The 26,169-nt window shown below is 37.3% G+C and overlaps 1 protein-coding gene across 2 annotated transcripts in view; it reads right to left on the bottom strand.

Annotated features, from left to right (window-relative positions):
* Window positions 1–26,169, bottom strand: part of vps35l (VPS35 endosomal protein sorting factor like) — a 71,520-nt gene that overhangs the window by 27,056 nt on the left and 18,295 nt on the right. For both annotated transcript variants that reach the window (XM_069906262.1, XM_069906263.1), the window contains exons 15-26: window positions 24,747–24,793; window positions 24,325–24,436; window positions 21,353–21,469; window positions 20,035–20,088; window positions 19,871–19,951; window positions 19,119–19,181; window positions 16,284–16,369; window positions 14,085–14,165; window positions 12,840–12,903; window positions 12,243–12,341; window positions 11,638–11,715; window positions 9,687–9,801 (exon numbers count right to left, since the gene is read on the bottom strand). In XM_069906262.1, coding sequence (XP_069762363.1) covers window positions 9,687–9,801; window positions 11,638–11,715; window positions 12,243–12,341; window positions 12,840–12,903; window positions 14,085–14,165; window positions 16,284–16,369; window positions 19,119–19,181; window positions 19,871–19,951; window positions 20,035–20,088; window positions 21,353–21,469; window positions 24,325–24,436; window positions 24,747–24,793 — 997 coding nt within the window. The remainder of the gene's footprint in view (window positions 1–9,686; window positions 9,802–11,637; window positions 11,716–12,242; window positions 12,342–12,839; window positions 12,904–14,084; window positions 14,166–16,283; window positions 16,370–19,118; window positions 19,182–19,870; window positions 19,952–20,034; window positions 20,089–21,352; window positions 21,470–24,324; window positions 24,437–24,746; window positions 24,794–26,169) is intronic.

Raw genomic sequence — 26,169 nt, 5'->3', positions numbered from 1 at the left:
TAAAATTTAACTTTTTGACCAAACTGTAGTAGCCATATTCCTTTTATTGATCTGTGAAGATGTCCACTTTGCATTAAATTATCGTTGGATCTTGTTATGGTTCAACAGAAAGATCATCAATAATCCTTGAAGGCACAACACAGAAGGTAGTCATTACAGAATAAACAAAGCACAACTGCAGTTGCTGAAGATGTGAAGAGCTGAGAAACCCAGCAACAAGCAAATAATGAAATATAGACACACTGTTAAGAGTTCAACATTGCAGGTCTTAAAAATCCACTTTCTGATGAATGTAAATTAATCCGATTCATAGAAAATGTAGTTAATAGATTGAATGGTTTTGAATTACATACCAAAACAAATTTACAGTCTAATAAATCTCTAAGCTTTCAAATACTTAATTACACTATAATCAACTTGCAGGCTTTCAAAACAAAAGTTAAGACTCCTTAAATATTCTCACTATAGCAACAGGTAAATACATGTACACAGGAGAATTTAGTAACCAGAGACCATCTTTTAAAATGCTTTGGTGAATTTTTAGAAACCATGTACAACACAATCTATTTCATTGTGTGGTCAATGGTGTATCAATTTCATGTTCCCACATCATTTGATAAAATACCAAGGTACTACCAAAAGGAAATGGAAAATAATCAACTATGATTATTGCCCATCACGTAACCAAATAATATTTCACGTGATCTTTTCATTGATAGCCATAAATTTAATCCAAACTGTTGATTCTTTGAGAACAATGCAGAGAATAGAGAGGAAAATGAAAAATGTGCTCATGAAAATAAAATCACTGATTCCATTGAAAAATGTTGATGGCTCTCCTGGGATGGGCAATGAACTCAACCAGTTTGTGGGATTTATGTAGAAAACTATCAAGGCACAAAACTAGATGAGATAGCTTTGAAACTGGTAGGTAAAATGGGTGTTCAGAATGCTGAACGAGAAGAACTAGCATATGTGGTTAGCCACCCTCACAAACTTTCCTCACCGAGTGACCTACATTCCGACAGCATGTACGTAACAGCCTAACTGATTCCTTGGAAGTGAAGCATTCATGTTGGCAGATGGTCCATCTGCTCCCACTCTCAAAAAAACCAGCCAAGAAAATCCAAGGACAAGAAATATGGCAGAAGTGAAGAAAAAGCACACTATAAATTTTCCCACGGGCCCTCTGTTCGAGAAACAGAGAGAGCAAAAAGTCATCGGGAAACGGAGTACCAAGCTCGAAACCCAGAGACAACCGCGACCCTGCCCAATTCATCGCATTCCTTTTTCAGTCCAAACTATGAGTCATGTGACTTTGTAGACTTAATACATTCAAAGACTTTATCAATAATTAAGTTATTGGAAGTTAGCTGCAAGCCTGCATGCTTAGGTAATTTGGGTGCTAATAAAGATTGTGTGAAAATGATCCAGACTGCCAACTTTATCAATGTCTCTCAGAATTTTACTAACATCTGTCAGGTCTCCCCTTATCCTCCAATACTCCAGAGAAAGCAATTCAACAGGTGCAACAGGCCAAAGTTTTATGGAGCTGCAGCACTGCTTCCTTACTCTAAAAGCTAATGTCCAACAAATGAAGGCACCTTCGTTACCACCCTATCTACTCACGGGGCCACTTCAAAAGAACTTGGACCCCCAAAACCCTGTGTGCATCAATCCTGTGAAAAGTCTTGCCATTTCCTGTACACCTTCCCCTTTACATTTGTCAAGATTAAACTCCATCTGCTATTTTTCTGCTCATGCCTGTGACCAATATCCTGTTGCATTCTTTGATAGTCCTCTGCATGGTCCATTGCTCCAATCTTAGTGTTATTTTCAAACTTACTAACCCACCCACTTCTTCAACTAAAACTCTTCCACCACTACCTCGTCTTCTGTGAACAAGCCATTTCTGAATCAAAGACCAGTTAAATCATGTATATTTAATAGTTCATTAGACGTAAAACCTAGGACATCTGGTAACTCTTGGATGTACTGGTAAATCTTCAACTGCTTTTGTTGAGACTGTGACAAAGAGATGAAATTGCTACCCATTAAACACACTTTATATTTTGCTTTACTAAGGCATGATTTTTTTTTTTTAAGTCACCTACAATGAAAAGGGGAAGATTACAACCAGTCAGTTTAAATTCAACTTGTAAGCTAGGGTACCAATAACCACGCTACTCACTTAGCTTCACTTTACATGAATGTAAATACACATAAACAATCGACTTGCATTACGTTAATTTGTGCATAGATTTCAACAGAAGAATAAGCTGTTCATAAATGATGGATGAACGAACCATGGGGAACTAAATGGTTTTGTACTTCTCTAAATGATGTTCTTCTTTCTTTGGCTTGGCTTCGCGGACGAAGATTTATGGAGGGGGTAAAATGTCCACGTCAGCTGCAGGCTCGTTTGTGGCTGACAAGTCCGATGCGGGACAGGCAGACACGGTTGCAGCGGTTGCAGGGGAAAATTGGTGGGTTGGGGTTGGGTGTTGGGTTTTTCCTCCTTTGTCTTTTGTCAGTGAGGTGGGCTCTACGGTCTTCTTCAAAGGAGGTTGCTGCCCGCCGAACTGTGAGGCGCCAAGATGCACGGTTTGAGGCGAGATCAGCCCACTGGCGGGGGTCAATGGGGTAGGCACCAAGAGATTTCTTTAGGCAGTCTAACTGATGTTAAGGCCAGACCAATTGCTATAAAGAATGAAGAAAATATTTTACCTCAAAGTTAGGTACAATGGAGCCTCACAATTATTTTGATTTATTCAGATTTTGTTGAGTTCCACTTTAAATGGTTAAAAAAAATGAAGACATTATTACCTCAGGAAATAAAGATCCAGGAAATAAAGTGGTATAAATAAAATTTATATGGACTTTAAATTCATGTAGAGACTAGAGAATTCGAGTCTATTCTCTCCAAAAGTAGAACAGCCTAAGTGAATTGTTTAAACAGAATACTGGTAGGATTCCATAAGGAAATTATTGTTTCCATTGTCAGAAAAGTCAGTAAAACCAGCAATGGGAGATGGCACTGTTATCAGCAATGGAATTGTTTGTTTTGAATGTTACAGCTATTTATGTTGGCCAAGCTCCTGGCCAAAAATAGTTGTCATTGTAGGGCTATGAAGAGTAGGGAAGTGAGTCGATTTGATTACACTTAAAAAGATAGCACAGACAGGATGGATCAAAATGCCTTGTGATATCTTGGACAAGTGTTTTCCACAGTAAAACTTTTGATTGTCTGAAATGGTCTATTTTGGATAGGCACTTTTCTTTCGGAGAACTGGTCATTTTTTAAAAACAGCCCAGTAGCAGCAACAAATCACTTGTAACAGTGTTTAAGCAACAACGAACAACATGGGAAGGCATTTAAAGCATTAAAATAATGTTCTCGCCAAAACAAATGCAGGCCACCACCAATCACCAACACCATCCCACCGAGGTCCCGCTGCTTCCGGAAGCCTGAGGTTCCAGCTCCTGCCGCCGGGAGCCTGACGTCCCTGCTCCCACTGGGAGCTTGAGCTCCCCGCTCCTGCTGGGAGCCCGACGTTCCTGCTGCCGCCTGGAGCCTGAGGTCTGCATTGCCGCCTGGAGCCTGACATCCCCAGTCAGTTCGGCTCCAAAAAAATTTCAGATAAATGAGAATTTCTGATTTGTTTTGGATATCCTCATTTATCCAAAAGTTTTTAAATTTTAAGATAATTGAGGATTTTGGAAAATCCAATTTTGGATAATTGGAGTTGTACCGTACTAAGTTTTCCATAAGAAAGAAAAAATGCAAAAAGTTGTACAGAGGCTCGTCTCTTAATAGCTTTTATTCAAATATGAAGGAAACACTATGAATGAAGTCACTTCTAGTTTTGAGATGGTTTAAACAAAAATCTCAGATTTTCAATTCCATTAAAAGTGTTGCTCTCACATTTAAATGTTAAATCTGAACCACTGTTCAGAAAGTATCCAACACTTTTCATTGAACTGACCTGTACCTTTGCTAGGAAAACAACTCTTAATTTTTTGTAAATAGAAAGAGGAATCTTTCTTCAAGTCTAACAATATTTTCAATTTGTCATAAATTATATTCTAATATATTATTTTACAGAATTCTAATTCTTGTATTTTGCTGCAAACGGAGCTTTGCTGAGATATTATGAAAATCTGAAACCAAACTTTCAGAAATTTACTATGCAAGTATTCAAAACCTTCAGAGTAAAACCACAAGGCTGGAGAAACTCAGCAGATCAAACAGTGTATTTTAGGTAGCAAAGATAAAGATACATAACCAATGTTTCAGACCTGAGCCCTTCATCAAGGTATGAGCAAAATGTAAGCAGGCGTCTGAATAAATTGGTGGGGGGGGTGAGGGGCAGAGAGAGGAGCAGTCCCATAGACAGGAGGTAATAGGTGGATAAAGGAGGAACAGCATACCAGCAAACAGGGGGATGGTGGGGGGGGGGGGGGGGTAGGTCTGTGAATGAAGAGCTGGAGCAAAGAAGACAGAGGGATGGGGAAGAGAGGGAGAAACCTTCAAGTTGTTGAATTAAATAACTCAACTTTTGGGCAACCATAGTTTTATAAAGGCTAATGTCAAGAATCTACAGAATGAAGAACTGTGGGAGCATCTTAAAGAATTCAACCCCATTCACGAAGAATTCAACTTCTGTCTTGTTGCAGTAGTCTGCACAAATAAATGCAAGCAACTTTTCCACATTTTGTAAACAAAATCTGCTTTGCAGTCAGTTACCTCAGGACTGACTTTAAACTTGTGATATTTAATGCCAGTCCAAAAAAAGAGCTATTCAATTGGACATAACTAATCTCTACTTTAGAGGATTCATTTTGGACAGCACAAGAACAAAAGAATTGAGCAATGAGCAACAGGGCTCACTTCTACATCAGCTTTTTTCCATACCAAGCTGTAAATTTGCTGACACAGTGAACTGCAGCTGGACACAAAATACAAAAATGACTCACATTCTAACCATCATAACTGTTGAGTCCTGCCAATTTTAACATCTGTGAACTTTTAGTCAGAGAAAAAGATTGGTAAAATTACATCCATCTGATCAGATTCAGATTTGTACCAAAATTTATTTTAAAAATTCAGTTTCATATACTGAAGCATACAGTTTCCATACCAATCACTAGACCAATACACAAATGCAGAGTGAAACTGATCATTATGTACAATTGCACTGAGCGTCAAAAGGACCACAGGATACTTAAAAGGTTCTTCCCTACTACTTTTAAGCACAAATTTAATTTTAGTTCTTCTTACTTGCTCTAATAGTGACATTTTTGTAAGGTCAAAAATAAAACTTAGTTCTTGCCAACATGCAACCCAGGTTGGAATCTGGTCCATTTTTCTAAGGAGTTTCATTCTCCCTGTGATTTGTGTGGGCTTTCCCCAGTGGTCCAGTTTTATCTCACCCTTCAAAAAACGTACTGGGTTGTAGGTTAATTGGGCAGCATGGGGTACAATGGCTGGAATTGTCTTCTACTATGTTGTATATAATTTGTATTCATTTTTTTTAAAAACCTGTAAAAAATCTTGATTGATATTGCAGTTAATTTACTGGGCGTTAATGCTGTATCGCCTCAAACCGTGCATCTTGGCGCCTCACAGTTCGGTGGGCAGCAACCTCCTTTGAAGAAGACCACCTCACTGACAAAAGACAAAGGAGGAAAAACCCAACACCCAACCCCAACCATCCAATTTTCCCCTGCAACCGTGTCTGCCTGTCCCGCATCGGACTTGTCAGCCACCAACGAGCCTGCAGCTGACGTGGACATTACCCCTCCATAAATCTTCGTCCGCGAAGCCAAGCCAAAGAAGAAAGAAGATGAAGAATGCTGAGGCCCAATCAAATAATTAAACAAATCTGGAAAAAAAAGGTAGCATCAGTTGTGGCCATCCCAAAACTGTCAAACTGTAGTACATACTCTCCTCGTTCCCTCATGTCCTTCAGGGAATAAAATCTGTTTGCCCAGCTTGACTTCCTCCTGAACTAACTCACTTCAGTCAGCGAGGGTTAGCAATAGAAGCTAAATTAGCCAAATGACACTGACATGAATGACTACATTACTAAACAAAAAGGAAAGTCAAAATTAGTTGAACTTCACAAACGTGATACAATGACAAGAAACACTAAATACTTACAATGAATAATCATTTAAACTTGAGAAATTATGCAAAAACTTGTCATGTACCAATTTCCAATATTTTGAAATGCATTTTATGTTAACATTCGACTGGAAAACACACTAAACTAATTTTAAGAAGTTTGCAGTGGTCCAGTTTTCTCTCACCCTTCAAAAAACGTACTGGGTTGTAGGTTAATTGGGCAGCATGGGGTACAATGGCTGGAATTGCAATTTGCAAGAAGTTTGACAGTTACACATACAATACATTTACTAAACACTAATTGCCAAAAAGTGTAGATGGGGAGAAATAAATGTAAAATCTATGCATGAGATTAATGGCAGAGAAAACGGTAAATTATCTTTGAAGCTGGTCCCAAGTTTGAAGATTTCAGTAGTATTTCCAACTAAATACACAGATGATAATACTGCAATTGTAAAAAAAAATTTTTAAATTTAAATTTAAAGATGGAAGTTATGTAAATGAATATAACATGGCAGAATAACAGAGTGGGAATGAATGCTTTTAGCGATCTGACCCATGATACTTCAGAGAACATGCTGCCCTAAAATGTACCCTGCATCAGACACGGCTCTTCCTCAAATTCTTCTCAGCAATATACAAAAAGGTCTATAACACAAGTCACAGTGACCATCAACCCACCCCCCCCCACCACAACAAAATATAAAAATATCCATTCATTGAATGAAAACTAATATGAATTGTTATCAAAATTAAAAGACAAAGTTCAAAGTATACCATTGAATGAAACTACCTGCAACTAATCATTAAACTGTATGAGGCTCCTGGTCTTTCTATTTGATCTTCAACGATTCATCTAAAAACAAGAATTTACCACTTGGAGAAAGATGGACATGAGGGCAGCTTTTCCTACTCGAGTTACTCCCATGTAATCAAAGGAATGAGAGACTGGAAACAGAGCATAATTTGGCAAAAGATTTATATTTGTAGCGCTCCAGAGTGCTTCCTCACTCACATCTGCTTTTGTCTTAGTTTTGGCAGTGTTGAGATTTTTCCACATCTGGCCAACTAATATTGTCCAAATCCAACATACTGAAGACAATTAGGTACAGAAATAAGTACTTTATGTCTATTTAAATTGAAATCCTTTAGAAAAGCAATAATACTAAGATAACATGCAAACTATAAAGATTATCTCATAGAACAAAGGGGAATTAAAATGGTCAGAAACTTGTTTAATGATCCAACATTTTCTCCCCTGAGAATATATTTAAAAATAGCTCTGATAGACATAGCTGGCAATAACTATGACACAACATTCATTCAATTTTTTTACCCTGGCCGATATAATAAATTGCATTTTGAACATAATACCCAAGGAAAATACACAGAGGGACTAAAAGAATAAACACGCTGAAAAAACTCAGCAGGTCAAGCAACATCTGTGGAGGCAAAGTGTGGAAGCAAGTGCTTTATATTGAGACCTTGCAGCAGGAGAGAGTATCTGCAGTTTGTTTTGCCTTTATAGAACAAGAGGGAACAACTTCATTGAAGGGTGCACATTTAGATCAGAGATGCGGAGTAATTTCTTTAACTGGGGTTGTAGTGAATCTGGAATTTGTTATCACAGGTGGTTGCGGAGGCCAAATCATTGGGTGTATTTAAGACAGAGATTGATAGGCTCTTGTTTAGCCAGGGTATCAAAAGGTAATGGGGACAAGGCCAGGGAGTGGGAAAATAGGTCAGATCCTGACTGAATGGCAGGGGAGACTCAATAGACTAAATAGCCTATTGTGACAGAGTATATAAAAATGTTTTTGGGAAATAAATTGGGAAAGGTTTGTTTGAGTAGGTCACATACAAACACTTTAAAACAGATCTTATTTGAAATACTGGAGCTCTGATAATGCGAGACATTGTGGCTTCTCACACTTTTTGCAAGAACTTTGAAGAGTGCTCAAGAGACTTCACTAATGGTTTGTTGTTTACCAAAGGCAACAGATGAAAGAGAATGCTGGAACCACTGCTGTATGGAAGGTGAGCTTGGTGTTGTAAGAGGGTCATGTGGTTTTGTAAGAAGCCCCAGTTTGGAAGATGGCCTAGTCAAAGCCCTTGTGGTTCATGCAAAAGGAGAGGACAAGTTGTCTGATGTTTCACTTGGAATAAGAGAAACAAAAAAGGAACTCTGTCTGGTGACCTGAAAGAATGAGGTAATCATCTGGAGAACCCTGAAAGGGCAAAAAGGGCAAGTTTCATCAGCAAGACACTGAAGTGACTGATGTAAGTACATCAGTTGTGGATATCCTGGAACAACAAATCTCTCTCTCTGAAAACTAACAAGAAGCTTCCTGAGCGGTAACCATTTACCTTTTGAGCACCAAAGCCTGGTGAACTTTATAAATGTTAGATTCTGTGCACAGATTAAGAATTGTCTGCTACCAGTGAACTCGGAGGAATGAGAAATGAGATTGGATTGTGAACCAAAGAACTTTTCTGAACATATACACACACACACATAATACACACATGTGCTTAGAATTAGAAGGGGGTTAAGTTAGGATAAGTAAGTAAATAGAGTTAAGTTAAAGTGTGATTCTGTTTTCATGTTTAAAGATAATTAAAAGCATCTTTTGTTTAAGTAACCATTTGTCTTGGTGAATAACTATTGCTGCTGAGTTTTGGGGTCCTCTGGGCTCTTAACAGTATGTGCTATGCATAGATCATAAAATATTTTACTCTGACATAAACATTCCATAAGATGATCTTTTTGGGAAATGAAGATGGCCCTTAACTGCAGGCAAATCTGCCAGATAGCATTTCCCAGAATAGAATGCAAATCAAATTTTTCCATATTAGCAAACATGTTTAAAGTCTGCATTTGAATAAACTTGCTTTGTGCTGACTTGTGTGAACGTTTTAACACATATATATAACAAATTGACAATGTTGCACAATGTACAGTGTCCTTATACTGTGATTGGAATACAAAATTCAATAAAAATGCTAATTCACTGGAATCCATTTTAGTTGGAAAAAATTATGGTTTAAAAAAAAATCTTCCTTAAACATCCAATCAATATTAAAGTGTATACAATGAATACTAAGTCAATTTCATTAACAATTCATCTCATTGTTTCCCAGTTGATAATCACGAGATGACAATTATAATTTCCCCACTAGACAGAAAAGTATAAAGTATTTCAAATTGGAATTACTTCTGTGGCACTAAAATGGAGGATTACCTATTTTTCCGAAACAGCAATCTCAGGGCACAGCCAATTAAAGTTCTAATTCACTCAGATGTCCCCATACTGCATACAGAAGGAGACTGGTCATAAGTATTGTTTGTGTTGTTCTGACAATTACCCCTCCACCCCCCCCACACTGGTGCACCTTTAATTATCCACTTTATTTTTCATGACGTTCATCTTAATTCATTCCAAACCACAGCAATTAAAATCACACAAAGACACCAATACACTGTTATACTTAATCTTGCAGGCATAACTATGCCAACGCATACTGAAACTTTGCCACAAACACAGTTATTCCATCTTACCTTGTGAAAGGCACTGGTTTGCAAGAGCAATTTGTCCAGTGTGCAAGTACAGATTGAGACGTGCAAATATACTGGTCAGGGACGGAATGGTAATGAAGCAATATGAAGCACAAGCCTATATTGTCAATAAGAGAAAAGCATAATTAACTTTAGCAGCCAGTAACTCATGGTTATTAACATTTTTATAATTCTCATGAAGTTCGATGTTCGATCTGAACAGTAACCTTCTTCTCATCTCTAAGACCGCTACCATTTAAAATTTCTAAATACTGATTTCCTAAACAGATGAAAATTAATAAATGATATTCAACTGCAGACAAAAATGGGCTCCTAGCGAAGGGACAGGTTTGTGGCTTTTTAAAAAAATATATTTTCAGGTTGACACATACTGAAATAAGTTCAACATTTCATTCAAATAAAAAATAAACAATTTAAAAAAAAACATTTCATTCAAATATCACAAATACACATTTATTCCTTGATTTAAAAAGGAAAGTAAAACTGGGCTATATTTTTGATCATTTCAGTTTTTAATGTGCGTAATTTTTATTTGTTTTCTATTTTCCTCATCTCAATCTCTTAATTTGAATAAAAAGTGGATAAATGTATAATATGCTGCATCAAAATAATGAATTTCTGGAGTCAGCGGCATTTTTTTAAAAATCCAAATGCTGATTAGAGTGGAGAACATGTCAAGTTCAAGTTCATTATCATCTGAATGCACAAACAGCCTTCTCCAGTCCTCAGTGCAAAAATATTAACACACAACCAGACCGAACAGACATACGTGTGTAAAAATAAATAAATAGTTTAATAAATCGTAGTCTTGGAGGGGTTAGTATCAGCAGTTAATTCGGTCCTTCAGAATGGATAAGCTAAATTATCTTCTTTCATCAGATATATGGAATGCTAATTTGTAATTGGAAATTGGGGTGGTCCTCATACAATACCTAAAGGCCAGTAGAATTTGTGGTGCCACTTCAATCCTGATTACACCTCAGCATAAATACATGACAATGTTATTTTTGTAGATATAAAAAAATTGTATTTTCATATATCATTAAAGCAACTCAACGTTTCACGTGTCCTGATGTTAAAATGTTGAATAACTCAGAAAATGATGATCCATTTCTACTTTTACTCTCATATTAAAAGGGCGGCACAGAGAACATGGCAGTTAATGCAATGCTGTCACAGTATCCGTGCCTGGGGTTTGAATTCCATGCTGTCTGTATGGAGTTTGTACTTCTCCCTGTATCTGCGTGGATTTTCAAGGGCACTCCAGTTTCCTCACACCCTTCAAAAATAAAACCAATGGGGGGGGGGGGGGGGGATATACAGGTGTCGGTTGATTTGGTGTAATTGGACAGCACGGCTTTGTGGGTCAAAAGGGCCTGTTACCGTGCAAGATGTCTACATTTTTTTTTTAAAATAAATTATAATCTGGACTTCAATCTAGTCAATTCATGATCCAAGTTGCAAAAACAAGTGTCACTCTTTGGAGAATTATCGGTTTGAAAGCACACTTCCTTTAAAAAAATTAACAACAGCACAAAATCAAATCCAATATTATGTGTAAATCACAAATATTAGGTAGCTCAATTACAAATGAAAACAGCCTTAAATATATACAAACACGTGCTGTATTTTTCTACTTCCTCCTTGTTCGCATTGTGCTGTATCATATTTGTTAGATTTGCAAGACCTCAAGGTCACCTATACCTGTTATTATACCAGACACGGAAGCAAGATTAATTTGCGACTGCATCACGCTTAGTCAGAGAAATAGTTCAAGACTGCAAAAACAAAAAAGGGGGGTGGAGGCAGGACAAGAATGCACAGCTGTTTGGGTAATTCCAGAATAGAGTAGCATCTCTCTAACGACAAAAGTTCAGTTTTGCAAAACCTAAACTGTCAATATTCTAGAACAGTCATTAAATTTGACACTGACCCTTACAAACGCTGCTGTTTTTCTGGAATGACTGCCTTTCACAACTTTCTTTGTTTCCACTGACAGTCGATTCACACTCTGCACAGAAAAATACAGGTAAGTGTTGCAAGTCGACAAATCATCTTTATACTTTCCAACCACATCTAGTGACTTTAAATCTAACAAATCAAAAAGCATTTTCTTCAAATATAAATAATTATGAAAATATGTATTTTGTTCTTGACCTGAAACTAAGTTAAAACATATTTTTCATAATTTGCTTCATGAAAATGTTGTGAATTATAAGTATTAATTCAATTTAAAAATTCCATTTGAGTCACAGATTTTCAGTAAACAAAGCTGCTCTTTTAGCCAGAAATCATGACCAACAGCGCCCCCTCCTGTAATATAGTGAGACGTGCAAGCACAAAACAGCATTAAATGCTGGACTTAATATCACAATAGACAATAGGAGCTGGAGTAGGCCCTTCGGCCCGTCGAGCCAGCACTGCCATGGCTGATCACTACCATCAATACCCCTTTCCAGCCTTATCCCCATATGGAAATCACACAAGCATTCAGATTTGGATCAGCTGAGATAACCAAGTGATGTACGGACTACTCACATGGATCAACTGGATAAGGACAGGTTCCAAGTTGCAGAATGTTGATCTGGCTTCCACATAAAAACTTAACTGCTGCTCAAAGTCCCGTCCAAATGAAACCTGCCAGAGAAAAATGCTCATTTATCCCTGTACTTACCTGCTGTAGCTCTCAAGAATATGTAATTCAGGAGATTTCAATCACAATTAATAACAAAGTAGAATTAGACTGACTAATACATTTCCTTGATTAGAATAAACGTGTGAATAAGAGTGATACAAATTGCTCAGGGGTGTTCTAAAAGGATTTTGTTGAAAATTTTTCATGTACATTATGAGCTATTGTCTGCATCTTCAGACAAGTTCTAATCTATTCTTAAAAAATGTATTTTTTCTGTAAGTTACATTACATGTTAATTGTAGCACCAGCAAAAGGTATCTATTTTTAATGTTCCTGCATCCAAATTAATAAGAAATCCTCTAATCTGTGGATCGTTCACCTCATCATGGGAGCAGCTTCACAAGAAAGACAGCAAAGATCCAAGATGACCAGCTATCAAGATGAAGAAGTAGGCCTTGCCAACAACATCCATGTCCAGCAGATTAATATTATCTACTTACCATTCTGATAAATCCATTTATTAATACAGCCAAACTCCTTTTCTCATCTTCCAACGTTAAAGCACTTCAAAAGAAAGATCGCATACACAATAACTATTACCACTGATTTTTAACTTATTGTCTGGGAAAAATAAGCAAAACATATAGAATCACATCCCTTTAACCAAGAAGCTGAGTAAAACATTTTTTAAAATCCTGGAGACAAATGGTTATAAAATTTGGAAAACAAGACTAGGCCAGTAATTAGAAAAGTAATTCAAAATTATACTTCACAAATCAAATTTCTGGGTATCTGTTTCACATGGTCATCATTAAGAAATTGATAATTAACTGACATTTATAACATTTGCTTCGTCCTTCTACATTAAACAGCTTAATTGTAATTCCTGCATCTTAACCAGCCCACCTAGTCCTGTCACTATTACCACATCTGCACTTATCTACCACAGATCTCAAGAAACAACCCTTGACATGCTGTTTGAGAATAAAATGCTTCATGCTGCAAAAGTTAAACACATCAGAGACCATTATACTAACCTAGTTTGGAGCACCACAACTAAAAGCTCAACTTTAGCATCAATAAATAAGATGATTCTTAATGTATAGATATTATTGTAAATTATATCAGACCCGTCTTAGGATTAGAAAACATTATGATAAGCAATCACATAAGAATAATGGGTTTGGGAAACAATGGGTCTGATTTTTAACTGACCTCAAGGACAGCAGCTGCTGCCCTTACACTAACTTGGCCTTGAACATAGTTTTCTGATGGGAGGGAGATGGGCACCAGTGCACTGGCATAGCCCATCCCAAGCCTTCTCCCACTCTGAGTCCACCTGTCTGACTAAAGGCCAGTACAACCATAATTTGAGACTCACCATCTGTCACTGAAATTAAACATTTGTGAATGTTTTCAGTTTTCGCATACATTCAAACACAGCTGTGTTTGAATCGAGGGCATTTAAGGACTCAAAAACATTGAAACCAATTGATTTTCAAATAATGGATCCCATTCCCATTCTCCCAGGATCCGCTTTTTCCCATTTATTTCAGAAGGGCCACTTCACTTCTGTCAGACTTGGCCAGTTCATTTCCAAGTGTGAATGTTCTGAAGTTTCAAAAAATCCACACTACCACTTTGGATTTTCTAGAGATCATCCAATGCAAGGACAGATGCCAGCACACATGCAAATGATCCATCCCAATTCCTTACAGGGAATTTTCTAAAGAATTGCATCTTACTTGACGGAGTCGTGCAACGTCTTGCAAATGTGTATCAAAGCATTAAGTATGACTGGGTCACGCGTTAGTTCTTGCTGTTGCCTGAAGTACAAAAAGTACAAATTAAAATTTATCCTGAACAAGAACACCAAGAAGCATCTTGTTTGAATCACAAGTTAAAAAAAAATGCTGCAAATTTACTTAGCAAAATAGAGCAAATGTGGAGACAAAATTAATATTCTGGGTTCATGACATTTTGCCAGAACTGGAAATCAAATAGATTTTAAAAGTTGTGATTACAGGAGGGAAGATCCTAGTGAGGGTGGAAAGAAGGAATGATTAAATGAAATTTGTCATTCATCTTTGTTATCCAAAATAAGGGAGCAATAAGATTTTTTTCAAAGTAACATCTTATCAAGCTTAATTATGTTTTCAGAAAGATGGAGGGGTGGGGGTTCTCTTCACATTTCCATGAATCTTTATTGGAAGCCAAGAACTGCAAGGGCCACAGTAATAACATGATGTCGAGTTTAACAGGGTTAAACATGGTTCACCCATGGCAGATTGTCAGCAAAGTGCAATCTGCACGTGATCTCCCAATGTAGAGATGACGGTAATACAAGTAACAAATACACCAAAATAAATTCCTGTTTCATCTGGAAAATCATTTGTATTCAATATTTTCATTTGTGGTGAGTTGATCTGGCTCTGTTTTCTTTCTATGATTATGTATGATAATTGGGCTGTAAGATGAGATCGGAGTGATCGGTGTGGTTTAGCTATATCTGTAGGTTTTTTTTTAAGTTTTTTTTAAGTTTTTTTAAATTCAGATTTGTTTTTTCTTCTTTTTTGGGTTTTTTTTTCTCTCTTTTTTCATATATTGTTATTAATTATATCTTTTTTTAGAGATAGTTCACACCCTAAACTGATCAAAATTTTTTTTTATGATATATTTTTATTCTGTAATATTATTGTTTAATATCTCTGTATTAATTCATTACTTACTATGTATTTTTTTTATATTTCTTTGAACTGTATGTGTCTATAAATTATAATAATAATAAAAAGATTGAAAAAGAAAGAAAAGAAAATCATTTGTGGTCTTAAGACAGCAGGAAGGGTGACGGTGAAAAAAAATCAGAAATCTATAGCAAAGGAGGAAATAAAATTAGGGCTAGAGCCGTTTGGTGAGAAATCAAGAATCATATTGTCTCAGTGTAAATCTAGAACCATGTTGTCTCAGTGTAAATCTAGAACCATATTGGCTCAGTGTAAATCTAGAACCATGTTGTCTCAGTGTAAATCTTGAACCATATTGGCTCAGTGTAAATCTAGAACCATGTTGTCTCAGTGTAAATCTAGAACCATATTGTCTCAGTGTAAATCTAGAACCATGTTGTCTCAGTGTAAATCTTGAACCATATTGGCTCAGTGTAAATCTAGAACCATGTTGTCTCAGTGTAAATCTAGAACCATGTTGGCTCAGTGTAAATCTAGAACCATATTGGCTCAGTGTAAATCTAGAACCATGTTGTCTCAGTGTAAATCTAGAACCATATTGGCTCAGTGTAAATCTAGAACCATGTTGTCTCAGTGTAAATCTTGAACCATATTGGCTCAGTGTAAATCTAGAACCATGTTGTCTCAGTGTAAATCTAGAACCATATTGTCTCAGTGTAAATCTAGAACCATATTGGCTCAGTGTAAATCTAGAACCACTTCCTCCAGCAACTTGAGGGTTAATTAAAATGATCATTATTAAGATCAATGGATTATATTTTAGTGAGAGTATCAAGGAATAGGAAGTAAAGGCCACAATCCTAAGCAGATCATTTCTTCCCCCCTTCTCCCCCCCACCCCCCTCACCAAACACCTCTGTAGCTTGGAATACAAGAAGAACTGACAAGAATTAGTGGTAGGAACTTAAAGCATAAACTCAAAAAGCCAGAGAACATGAGCACAATACACCAATGTGCTGGAGAAAACTCAGATGGTCACGTAGCATCCATAGGAAGTAAAGGTTAACCAACGTTTCAAGCCTGGGCCCTTGGTCAAGATATAGGAGGAGTACCAAATGGCACCATATTATACATCTCTTCTAATCCATTTAGGCAATTATACTTGCCTGCAGGAAGTGGCAATAAAACCAACATATTTAACAGTTGCAATCGTTACATTTCTAATAAGCTGGTCATAATTTTCTAGCCAGCTTGTGCTTACCTAATAAAGACTTCCATAATGGATTTGCAAACCTCCACTCTGACATTTTCTTTTTGGAACATATCCAGAAAAGGTAGGAATTTATCCTTAGAATGGAAGGGAACATTGAAATCAAGGAGTCTGTGGTAAATTGAATTTCAAGTACAGCACTGTACATTTTTTGAACATGAAGGGCCATAGCAAATAATTAATTGCACATGAATTAGAGCTTCATTTTAACCATTGTAGTGGTCCAGAACTGTAATGCTGAGTACAAAAGTCAATTACCTTAACACAGCAAAATATTATGTTACAGATCCAGGAATCCTTCAGCATATACATTTTAACAGCATGTTTCAAGAAGAACTATTTATTGGCTGCAGATGGAATTGACCTTCTATTGTGGAGAACATAGTTCCCACACATACAATATCATATGAATTATCCCAAAATAAAATCCATGTTATTTGCATAATTCAAGAGGATTTAGTGATTTCCTGAAAAATGGCAGAAACTCAGGCTTATGGATTAAGAAATATTGTAAATTCAATCCTGTCCCGAGTCAATGGATCTTAACCATATGGTTATAAGGGACCTTAGTCGAGGGGCCATGGTGACAGGCAACTGATAAAATCAAAAATACATCAACCAGGGTTCCCAGCAATGGCTACCTGGAAACCACAATGGAATTATACATAGAACAGAACTTGCTTGCTATGCCTCATTACTGTGTCAACATTGCTGACACAGATATAGCCAGTTTAGCAAAGTAATTGAGAGTGGGAAACAATAGATGAATTGACAAGAAAATAGCTCACAAAAGCAAAACAAAAACAACAGTAACAAGTGAGGGTGAAAGACAAAAACACAAGGCAATATATACTCTCCGAATCCTTTCATTCCATACCAATACAATATTTATTTTCATGGTGCTTATCATGGAAAAAAATCAAGAATTATTTTAACTTCAATACTAATTCCTAATTTACAAATTTTCCTAAACAATACACAATCACTTAACATCTCAAGGGTCAAGGTGACCAAAAGTTCAGGAAGGGTGATATTAAAGTACATGCAGTTCATTTTATTTCCCCCCAAAATGAGTTCCTAAATTTTACAACACTGTACACATTTTAGTAGGACACCAAAAAGTCTTTCTATATTTAACTGACCTGATAATTATTGTCTAATATTCCATTTTTAAGTTTTCTACCATGAAGGAAAATGAAAACTTGTATTCCTTATTCTCGGTTTCAATGTGCCAGGCACAGTGAATGCACTGAGATTTTTCTCTCGGTGCAAACAGCACTCTTAAGCACAATGAAATTACACTGGCATTTAGATAAAGTTGGATCTCTAATTTCCATTTAAACTTATGTTCATAGTCACAACTTAGGATCAGGATTTGAAAGATAACAAAGGCAGTCGTGTCAGCGTAATTTTTCCATTAATTAATCATTGATAGGCAGAGAATCTTGGAGATCCATCAAAGAGGGGGGAACTTGGTCAAATGTTCAATACCTGCATGACTACCAACTTCATTGGAGAATTCTCCACCTGCTCCACAAAGGTACAAGTTTTTGATTAGGAGGGAGGGTAATGATTGTGGAAGCTGCAGATAAAAGTTTGGGTCATTTAAAAATACAAGAGGTTATTGGTTACAAAACAAGCCTTTAAATTACCCCATGTATTTTTTTTAAAATTTTTCACAGTTTGAAAAGGTGATTTAGATTTTATGTTTAACTTCAAGTTCTTTAGCTTTTAGGTTTTGTATACTCTTAAATTTCTGATTATTATTATTCAATTAGGAATTTGAAAGTTCCAAAGCCTGGGAGATGTTATTCAATCACCAGTCAATTGTTTTCTCCTCAAATTAGTCCTTGTGATGCAGAAGTGCCTTTCAACATGCCAGGCTTCACCAAAGAGAACTTTCCCAGTGGTCCCTGCAGGTTCCCACTGATAGGATCAGCAAAGGTTTCTTTAATCACAAATATAATAATTTCAATACACAGAACTGTACTGAATCCATGCTGCCAACATTTAAGATTTCATGTAAACACTTGTATTTATTTTGCAGACTGTAAAACATTCAAATAGCCAAGTATACAGACAGTCCTAAAATGCAGCCGTTGTACTGCATGACATTTTTATAAATATTACAGATATTAAAAAATTTAAGCAAGAGGGAGGTTTATAGAGGATTTGAGAGGGTAAACAGACCAGCTGATACCTCGAATGAGCTGCCAGAGGTGGGGGTGGTTGACAGGAACATTAGAAATATTTAAGAAAATCTAAACAAGTATTTGATTGACAAGGCAGAGTGGGATAGGGAATTAATGCAAGCTTGGGGTTGGTATGAATGGGCATGATGGTCAGACAGAGGCAATGGGCTGAAGAGCCTGTATCTATGCTATACAACTGCATGACCCTACTACATGAATTTCATAACAGTTCTTTTCCAAGTTCAGTGATGAAACAATAGTCATGCCAATTTCATTGCATCTTGGGAAAATAAATAACTCTTTTCAATAATACACAGGAACAAAATTTCAGAACACCTTTCCAATTTCTTTTAAGGTTCAATTTAATTTAGTTTTATACAATAATAATAATAATGGACATTCCACATCAAGTTATCACGACTATAAATCTAGGACTTACTTCCATATCTTTATATTTCTTTACATTTTACACTTCCTTGCCAAATTCCCAAAACAGGGTAATGATGCAAGCTTTAACAGAGCCTTTCAACTTTGCTTGCTTGATTCACTATTTTTAATAATGTATGCATTGGCAATAGGCACACCTATGGTCCCTGAACCTTGACTAATGTGAGAAAGATTTCCATTAACTTACCATTGAAAACAAAACTGCAAAATCATGGAATTGTTCCAGTATTTTTGTTATAATTGATTGAAGCTGAAAAACAAAATGAACAAAAATTGATGTATTTTGTAAAATGTTTGTAACAGGTTACTGTACTAGAAACGTTATGGTCCATTAAAACTCCACTGGTAAAAATGTGCAAATGAAAACATCTGAGAGCAAGAATGAGGGTTTTGGATGGGGGGGGGGGGTGTATGGACTAAAATGTTACGATTTTACAAGGAGCGCAAAAACAGACTCTGGGGTTTTACAATGTTTTGAAGGTTGCAAAGGCCAGGCCCACCATTGCTCGACGTGTCGTGACATCACTGGTAGAAGGTAGATCACTCCTATCCCCAGAGATGCCCTGTGGTAAGTATGAATGCATGCAGTGTGCCGGTTAAGAGAGGCCAAGTGCGAACAGCCTTACTGGGACACTGAACAGCCAATTTACTGGGACACAAGTGTAAAAACTGTGCGAACAGCCTTACCGGGACACTGAACAGCCAATTTACTGGGACACAAGTGTAAAAACTGTGCGAACAGCCTTACCCGGACACTGAACAGCCAATTTACTGGGACACAAGTGTAAAAACTGTGCGAACAGCCTTACCTGGACACTGAACAGCCAATTTACTGGGACACAAGTGTAAAAACTGCTAAAGTGAAAAAGCTGCTAAAATAAAAATCACTTGAAATTAAAAAAACAAATTGATTTCCTTTTAAAATTCTATGCACTTTACCTGCGGATATCCATCTTCAAAAGCTCGGTCTGGAGTCAAATGCTTAATGACATCAGTCAACACAGTATTGACTTCTCGTGTCTGTCAATTTAAGGTTAGTGTTATTGCAGATAAAATATTGGTTTGAAATCTTCAGACCACTCTGATGGATAAATCCTACTTACTGTGAAGTGCTTGCATATGTAATCTATCCAAACCTCAGCACAGTTAATGTAATCCTAAATAACAAGACAAAATAATATTGATTTCAAAATCAAAAAAGGTACAATATTATCCATGCATTTTCTAGTATTGAGGTTTGTACAAACTTAATGCTGACCACCATGAAGTAAGTTCACAGAATTAGGAGATCAGATCAGGTAGTTTTATTGTCTTAAACATACATCAGAGAACTGGGATATTTTTCAAAAGAGAACTGGACAACTAAACAAATTTTAAACAATCCATAGTCCAAATATACGAGTCACAGGGTAGAAATATTAAATCACAAAATACAAAATATTTAGAGCAGAAAGTAATCAGCCATTTAATCCAAAATGGAGCAGAAAGAAATCAGCCATTTAGTCCAAAATGGATCATGCCCAAATTTATGCCCTGGTGAGCTTCCTCCCACTTTCTTTCCATTTATTGCATCAATCTATCCTTTATACCCATTTTCCTGTGGCCTTTATTCCATACTCACTGAATCACATCTTGTAACTCTGCACTTAGTCCAAATAAGAAGCGGCACAAGTGCACAATGTACGAGATAGCTACTGGTCCGCTCACAAAAGAACCTCTCATTTTTAATAGACATGCTAAAAAAAATTGAACTTTAACACATCCATTGACAATTACCACCTGTAATAGCAACCTCTTCATTCTAATCATTTTCAGGATAAATGAAGTGTACCTCACTCTTAATATAGTTGCTCCCACTGCCATTGACCTTTTGTAATGGAGACTGCCTGCTTCACCATGGAAAAAGGAGCTCTGCCCTTTCCACCTCTTCCGAGAGTTCAGGTGAAGCATTGAAAAGACACCGAGTCAGCTCTTTCGCATAACCGACTTGAAATTGCATTCCAACAAATTAAATTCCTGTGCAACTCAAAGCACCCTCCCTTTAAGAGGTGTGAAAATAAGTTTGAGTAAGGTTATCTGATATTGATTTTGAATGCCCTGTAGAAGTGTGCAATCAATAGAGCGGTTGGTGCTGACTGCAATCAGAAAGCATCGTGATGTGCAGGCAGCACAAGCTTCTTGCATTGTAGTAATATAGCAGATTTTTTTTAGACCTTTCACATTGAGTTCTTATTACTTTAATATCTCCAGTGCTTTCTTTCTCTCAATAATTGTATATTGATTTGCAAAACATACCAAATATTTATCCAGATCAAATTAATTAAAATTTCACATATATAATTAGTAGCTCTTGTCTTTAGTGTGTAAAGTTGGATCAAAAATGTGTTCCTTTTCATAATGACATCTCAATGAACAACTCACCTGGGGATTCTTTAGTCTGGTAATAACTTTCCATGCTACATTAAGGATTGGTAGCTTGTCAGTCTCAGGTGGATCAGCCATTGCCAAATTCAATCCCAGGGATTGGAAAAGAAGATGCTGCAACACAAAATGGATCAAAACCAAGATCATACTCTTCCACACAACACTTATGCCACTGAATGCAAAGCAAAAAATATGAAATTGTACAGCATCTGTCATCACCTTGAAGTCCAAAAATACTTTCCAGCTAACAAACTTATTTTTAATGAAGAAACACAAAAGTCACACAGATGCTAAAATTTTGAGTAGATTGCTAGAGGAACTCATCAGGTCAGATAGTGTCTATGGGTAGAAATAGTCAGTCATCGTTTTGGGTCTGAAGCCTTTGTAGAGATCAAGGTAGAACAACTGAAATTAAATATACAATGGGGGAAAGAAGAAATGATAGAGTACAAGAGAGAGTATGAGAGAGAGAGAGACAGACAGGCAGACAGAGAGGAAGTGAGAGAGAGAGAGAGAGAGACAGACAGAGGAAGTGAGAAAGAGAGAGAAAAACAGAGGAAGTGAGAGACTGATGAGAGAGAGCGAGAGAGCACAAGACAGCGCGAGAGAGACGGGGCCAGAGAGGGAGACCGGGCCAGAGAGAGGAAGAGACCGGTCCAGAGAGAGAGAGGTACAGGAGTAGACAGTGAGATGGAAACAACGGAATAAGATGGGACTAGGGTTTACCTAAAAATTATAAAAACTAATATTCATGACATTAGTTTTAATGATATCCAGGAGGAATTTGATGCGTTGTTCCTGAAGTTTACATTTAGCCTTACCCTGATAAAGGATGAGATCAAGACATACTGTCAGGTTGAAGGCTGCTCATTCTCACTTCCCCAACCATTTCTACATTGATATTCTGTCTTTGGCCTCATCCATTGTCAGGTCAGCCTGAAATATAAGGGCATTAATATTGATTTTTCTTATTTTAGACCATCCATACTCCCATCTGATTCGACTGTTTCCATCTCTTCTACTCCTGGACTTTTTATTTTGTCTCTCTAACATTTCTTCAGAATCAGAATTTATTATCATGAACAAGTCACAAAATTTGATATCTTGCAGCAGCGGAAACATTTATATTATGAACCATCTTACAACACTAATATATATTAAAAAAATTAAAATATGTCGTTATGCATGAAAAGTAAGGCAGTGTCTTTGGTTCATTGATTATTCAGGAATCTGATGGCAGCGGGGAAGAAGCTGTCCTTGTGCCACTGAGTGCTCGTCTTTAGGCTCCTGTACCTCCTTCCTGATGGCAGCAGAATAAAGAGGGTATGGCTGAGGTGATGGAGGTCTTTGAGGTTAGAAGCTGCTTTTTCGCCTCATGTAGATATCCTCGATGAAGTGAAGACTGGTGCCTGCGATGTCACAGGCCGAGTTAACAGCCCTCTGGAGTTTATCCTTGTCCTGACCTCCATACCAGGCAGTGATGCAACCAGCCAGAATGCACTTCATGATACACCATAGAAGTTTTTGAGAGTTAAATCTCAAGCACCCCAAATATAGCCGTTGGCGGGCCTTCTTCGTGATTACATCAATATGGAGGTGCTAGGGCAGATTTTCAGAGATGTTGACACCCAGGAATTGAAAGTTCTTGACTCTCTCCACTACTGAGTCCTTAATGAGGACTGGGTCATGTTCCCCTGACTCCCTCCTGAAGGCCACAGTCATCTCCTCAGTTTTGCTAACATTGAACACAAGGTTGGTGATACAACACCACTCAAAGAGCTGATCTATCTCCCTCCTGTCCACTTCCTCATTGAGTTTGTGATACTGTCAAAAATTGTGGTGTCATTGGAAAACATGTAGATAGCTTTGGAATTGTGCCTGGTATAAAGTCACGGGTGTATAATGAGTAGATCAGTGGGATAAGCACTCATCCTTGGGGTGTGCCTGTGTTGATAATCAGCGAGGAAGAGACATTGCTTCCAATTTGTTTTGACTGTGGTCTTCCGATGAGAAAGTTAAGGATCCAGTTGCAGAGGGGGGGTACACAGGCCCAGTGTTTGTAGCTTCTTGACCAGCACTGAGAGAATAATGGTATTGAAGGCCGAGATGTAGTTGATGAAGAGCAGCCATTTGTATGAATTGCTGTTTTCATAGTGATCCAGAACTGAGTGGAGAGCCAGCAATATTGCATCTGCTGTGGAGCAATTGTGGCGATAAATGAATTGCAGTGGGTCTAGATCTTTGCTTAGGTATGTGTTACTTCTGGCCATAACCAGCCTCTCAAAGCATTTCATCACAGTTGGAGTTAGTGCTACTGGCCGATGGTCATTGAGACAGCTCACCCTACTCTTCTTGGGCACCAGGACGATTAATGCCCTTTTGAAGCCAATGGGAACCTGATGGTTCAAAATGTCTGTGAACACTCTGGTTTTCTTTCCCACCCCCTCATAGTCTCTCCACCTCTCTCATATCCTATTCTCCATCATCTCTGGGCCCCTCTCCCAGCTTCTTTCCCTCTTTATACATGAAATTTTACCTATTGTACCTTGGTCTTGATAAAGGGTTCTGACCCAAAACATTGATGCGGTCCGACCTGTTGAGTTCCATTCTTTGTTTGCTAAAGTATTTTTAATGACTGAATACTAGAAATGTGCACATAAAGATTGTACAGGTAACACAAAGTGACCAGAAAATCAAGCTTTGTCATTGGTTGAGAAATAAACATATCCTATTCTCTATAAATCTTTTAGCTACTAGACTTATTTTTTACATCCACTCAAGATCTCAGCTTAAGCTCTCCAGGAAAGTGGTCAACTCTAACACTGCATCACTCCTTCAGTTTAGTTCTTTGCGTCAGGCAGTTCCAAGATCGAGAACGGTGTTGCTCATCAATCAGAATTAACACAACTGCAAATCACAAATCAACATATACTTCCATTAATGCCAGCAATCTATGCTATATATCTTACCTTGGGAAAACCAGATTCCTCACAGTCCTTTATCATGCCAATGAAATCCAGAGATCTCGTTGCAATAAATTCTGGTTTAAACGCTGACATGACTGAGTTCAACAGCAAAGCACTGTGGGAAATTATGGAATAAAGGTCAAAACACAAGGAAGCAACCACTGATTGTAGCATCAAAACAAGATACAGTGACATCCCCATTATCCAGAATTCAAGCAACAAGCAAAAAAAATCGTGGAAAATAAATAGGTATAAAATACGCAAGTTTGACATTGGCACCCCCCCTTGCGGTCAGTTTGCCAATTTCACACAACATGCAATCTCAATTAATGGGAAAATTCACTTATCCGACATCTACCAATCCCCACAAGTGCCATTACCAGGTGTTTCACTGTGCATGCATCGGATTATTCTGAGTTGCTTACTTGTTTCCAAGTTTCTTGCACCTGTCCATCATTTCTGTGAGCAAGACCTGTAAACATTCACATCTTTAGTTTCTCAGCAATTAATTGCTGCAAAGGATAAAACATGTGACATTAAGAAAGTCCTTGAATCTTTCTAGTTTAAAATTATTACACACAACGTCAAAACCATGTAACTGACAGTTTAAAAAAAATTAAACTGCAGGCTGCACTAAATTAAATTGTCAGGCTGCACTAACCTGACCTATTCAAATTGTTTATTGACCACTTAAAAAATTAAAGATAATCAGGCAACATCATCTGCCAAGGATCATTTATGCACATGGTGAACCTCATTGAAAGTTACATTGAAAAAAGGAAAATAAAAGTACTCCAGGATGTCCAGTTGCAAAAATATAATGAAACATTTCTTCAGCAAATGGTCTGATGTCTGAAAAAAATCAATGTGCAATCTGGCTGGATTTTAGAAATATTATACATGACCAACCAAGTTTAATTCTTTGATTTAAGTAAATAATAGCAAGGAAAATGTGGAAGAATAACATTTATATTTTCAAAAGACTTTCTGTACAGTTCTACAGAAGGAACTAGATTATGATTTTTAAGGACAAAATATACAATGGAAAACAAAATTGACGTTAACAAGGGGTGGCAAGGGTTAGCCTAGCGGTTAGCACAATGTAGGTACAGTGCCAACGACCCAGGTTCGAATCCGGAGCTGTCGGTAAGGAGTTTGTACATTCTCCCTGTGTCTGTGTGGGTTTCCTTCAGGTGCACCAGTTTCCCCCACACTTCAAAACATAATGGGTTTGCAGGTCAATTGGGTGTAATTGGGCTTGTGGGCTGAAAGGGCCTGCTACCATGCTGAATGTCTAAATTTTTAAAAATAAAATAAAATTGAATTGGGAAGTTGGGTGCTGCAGAGTTAGTTCACTGTTGCGATTACTGTCATTTTTCATTTACATTAGGGAATTGATGCGGGAGAGAGGAAAGGTCAGGAATATAGAAATGAAGCTATAATAGGAGCTGTGAGGTGGAACCAAATGAGGAAGGGAATGATGGACAAATGAAGCCAGGTGGGGGAGGAGGTTGGGATGGAAAAGTGAACAAATGGAGAGAACATTGGTGGGAGTGGGAAAGGAACATAGGAGTGTGAGCTACCTGACATTGAAGAGGTGCTGTTCTTTGAGTTTGTCTTCTCTATTGCCACAGTGAGGGCAAACACAGAGGACATATAGGTTTGTAGGAGAATTTAATAGAAGCTGAATGTCATCCAACCAAAATTTCAAGATGGCCATGGGAACAGAACAAAAAAATAACTGGAATGGCAAGATTAAAAGATAATATTACACAGTTAACATCCTCCGAAATTCTCGATAATTGAACTGTACGACAAATAACTAGAATTTCATTAAGACTCAATCTT

Source organism: Narcine bancroftii, chromosome 12, assembly GCF_036971445.1.
Source record: "Narcine bancroftii isolate sNarBan1 chromosome 12, sNarBan1.hap1, whole genome shotgun sequence".
Classification (NCBI taxonomy): Eukaryota; Metazoa; Chordata; class Chondrichthyes; order Torpediniformes; family Narcinidae; genus Narcine; species Narcine bancroftii.
This window is presented reverse-complemented; position numbering and strand designations above follow the sequence as displayed.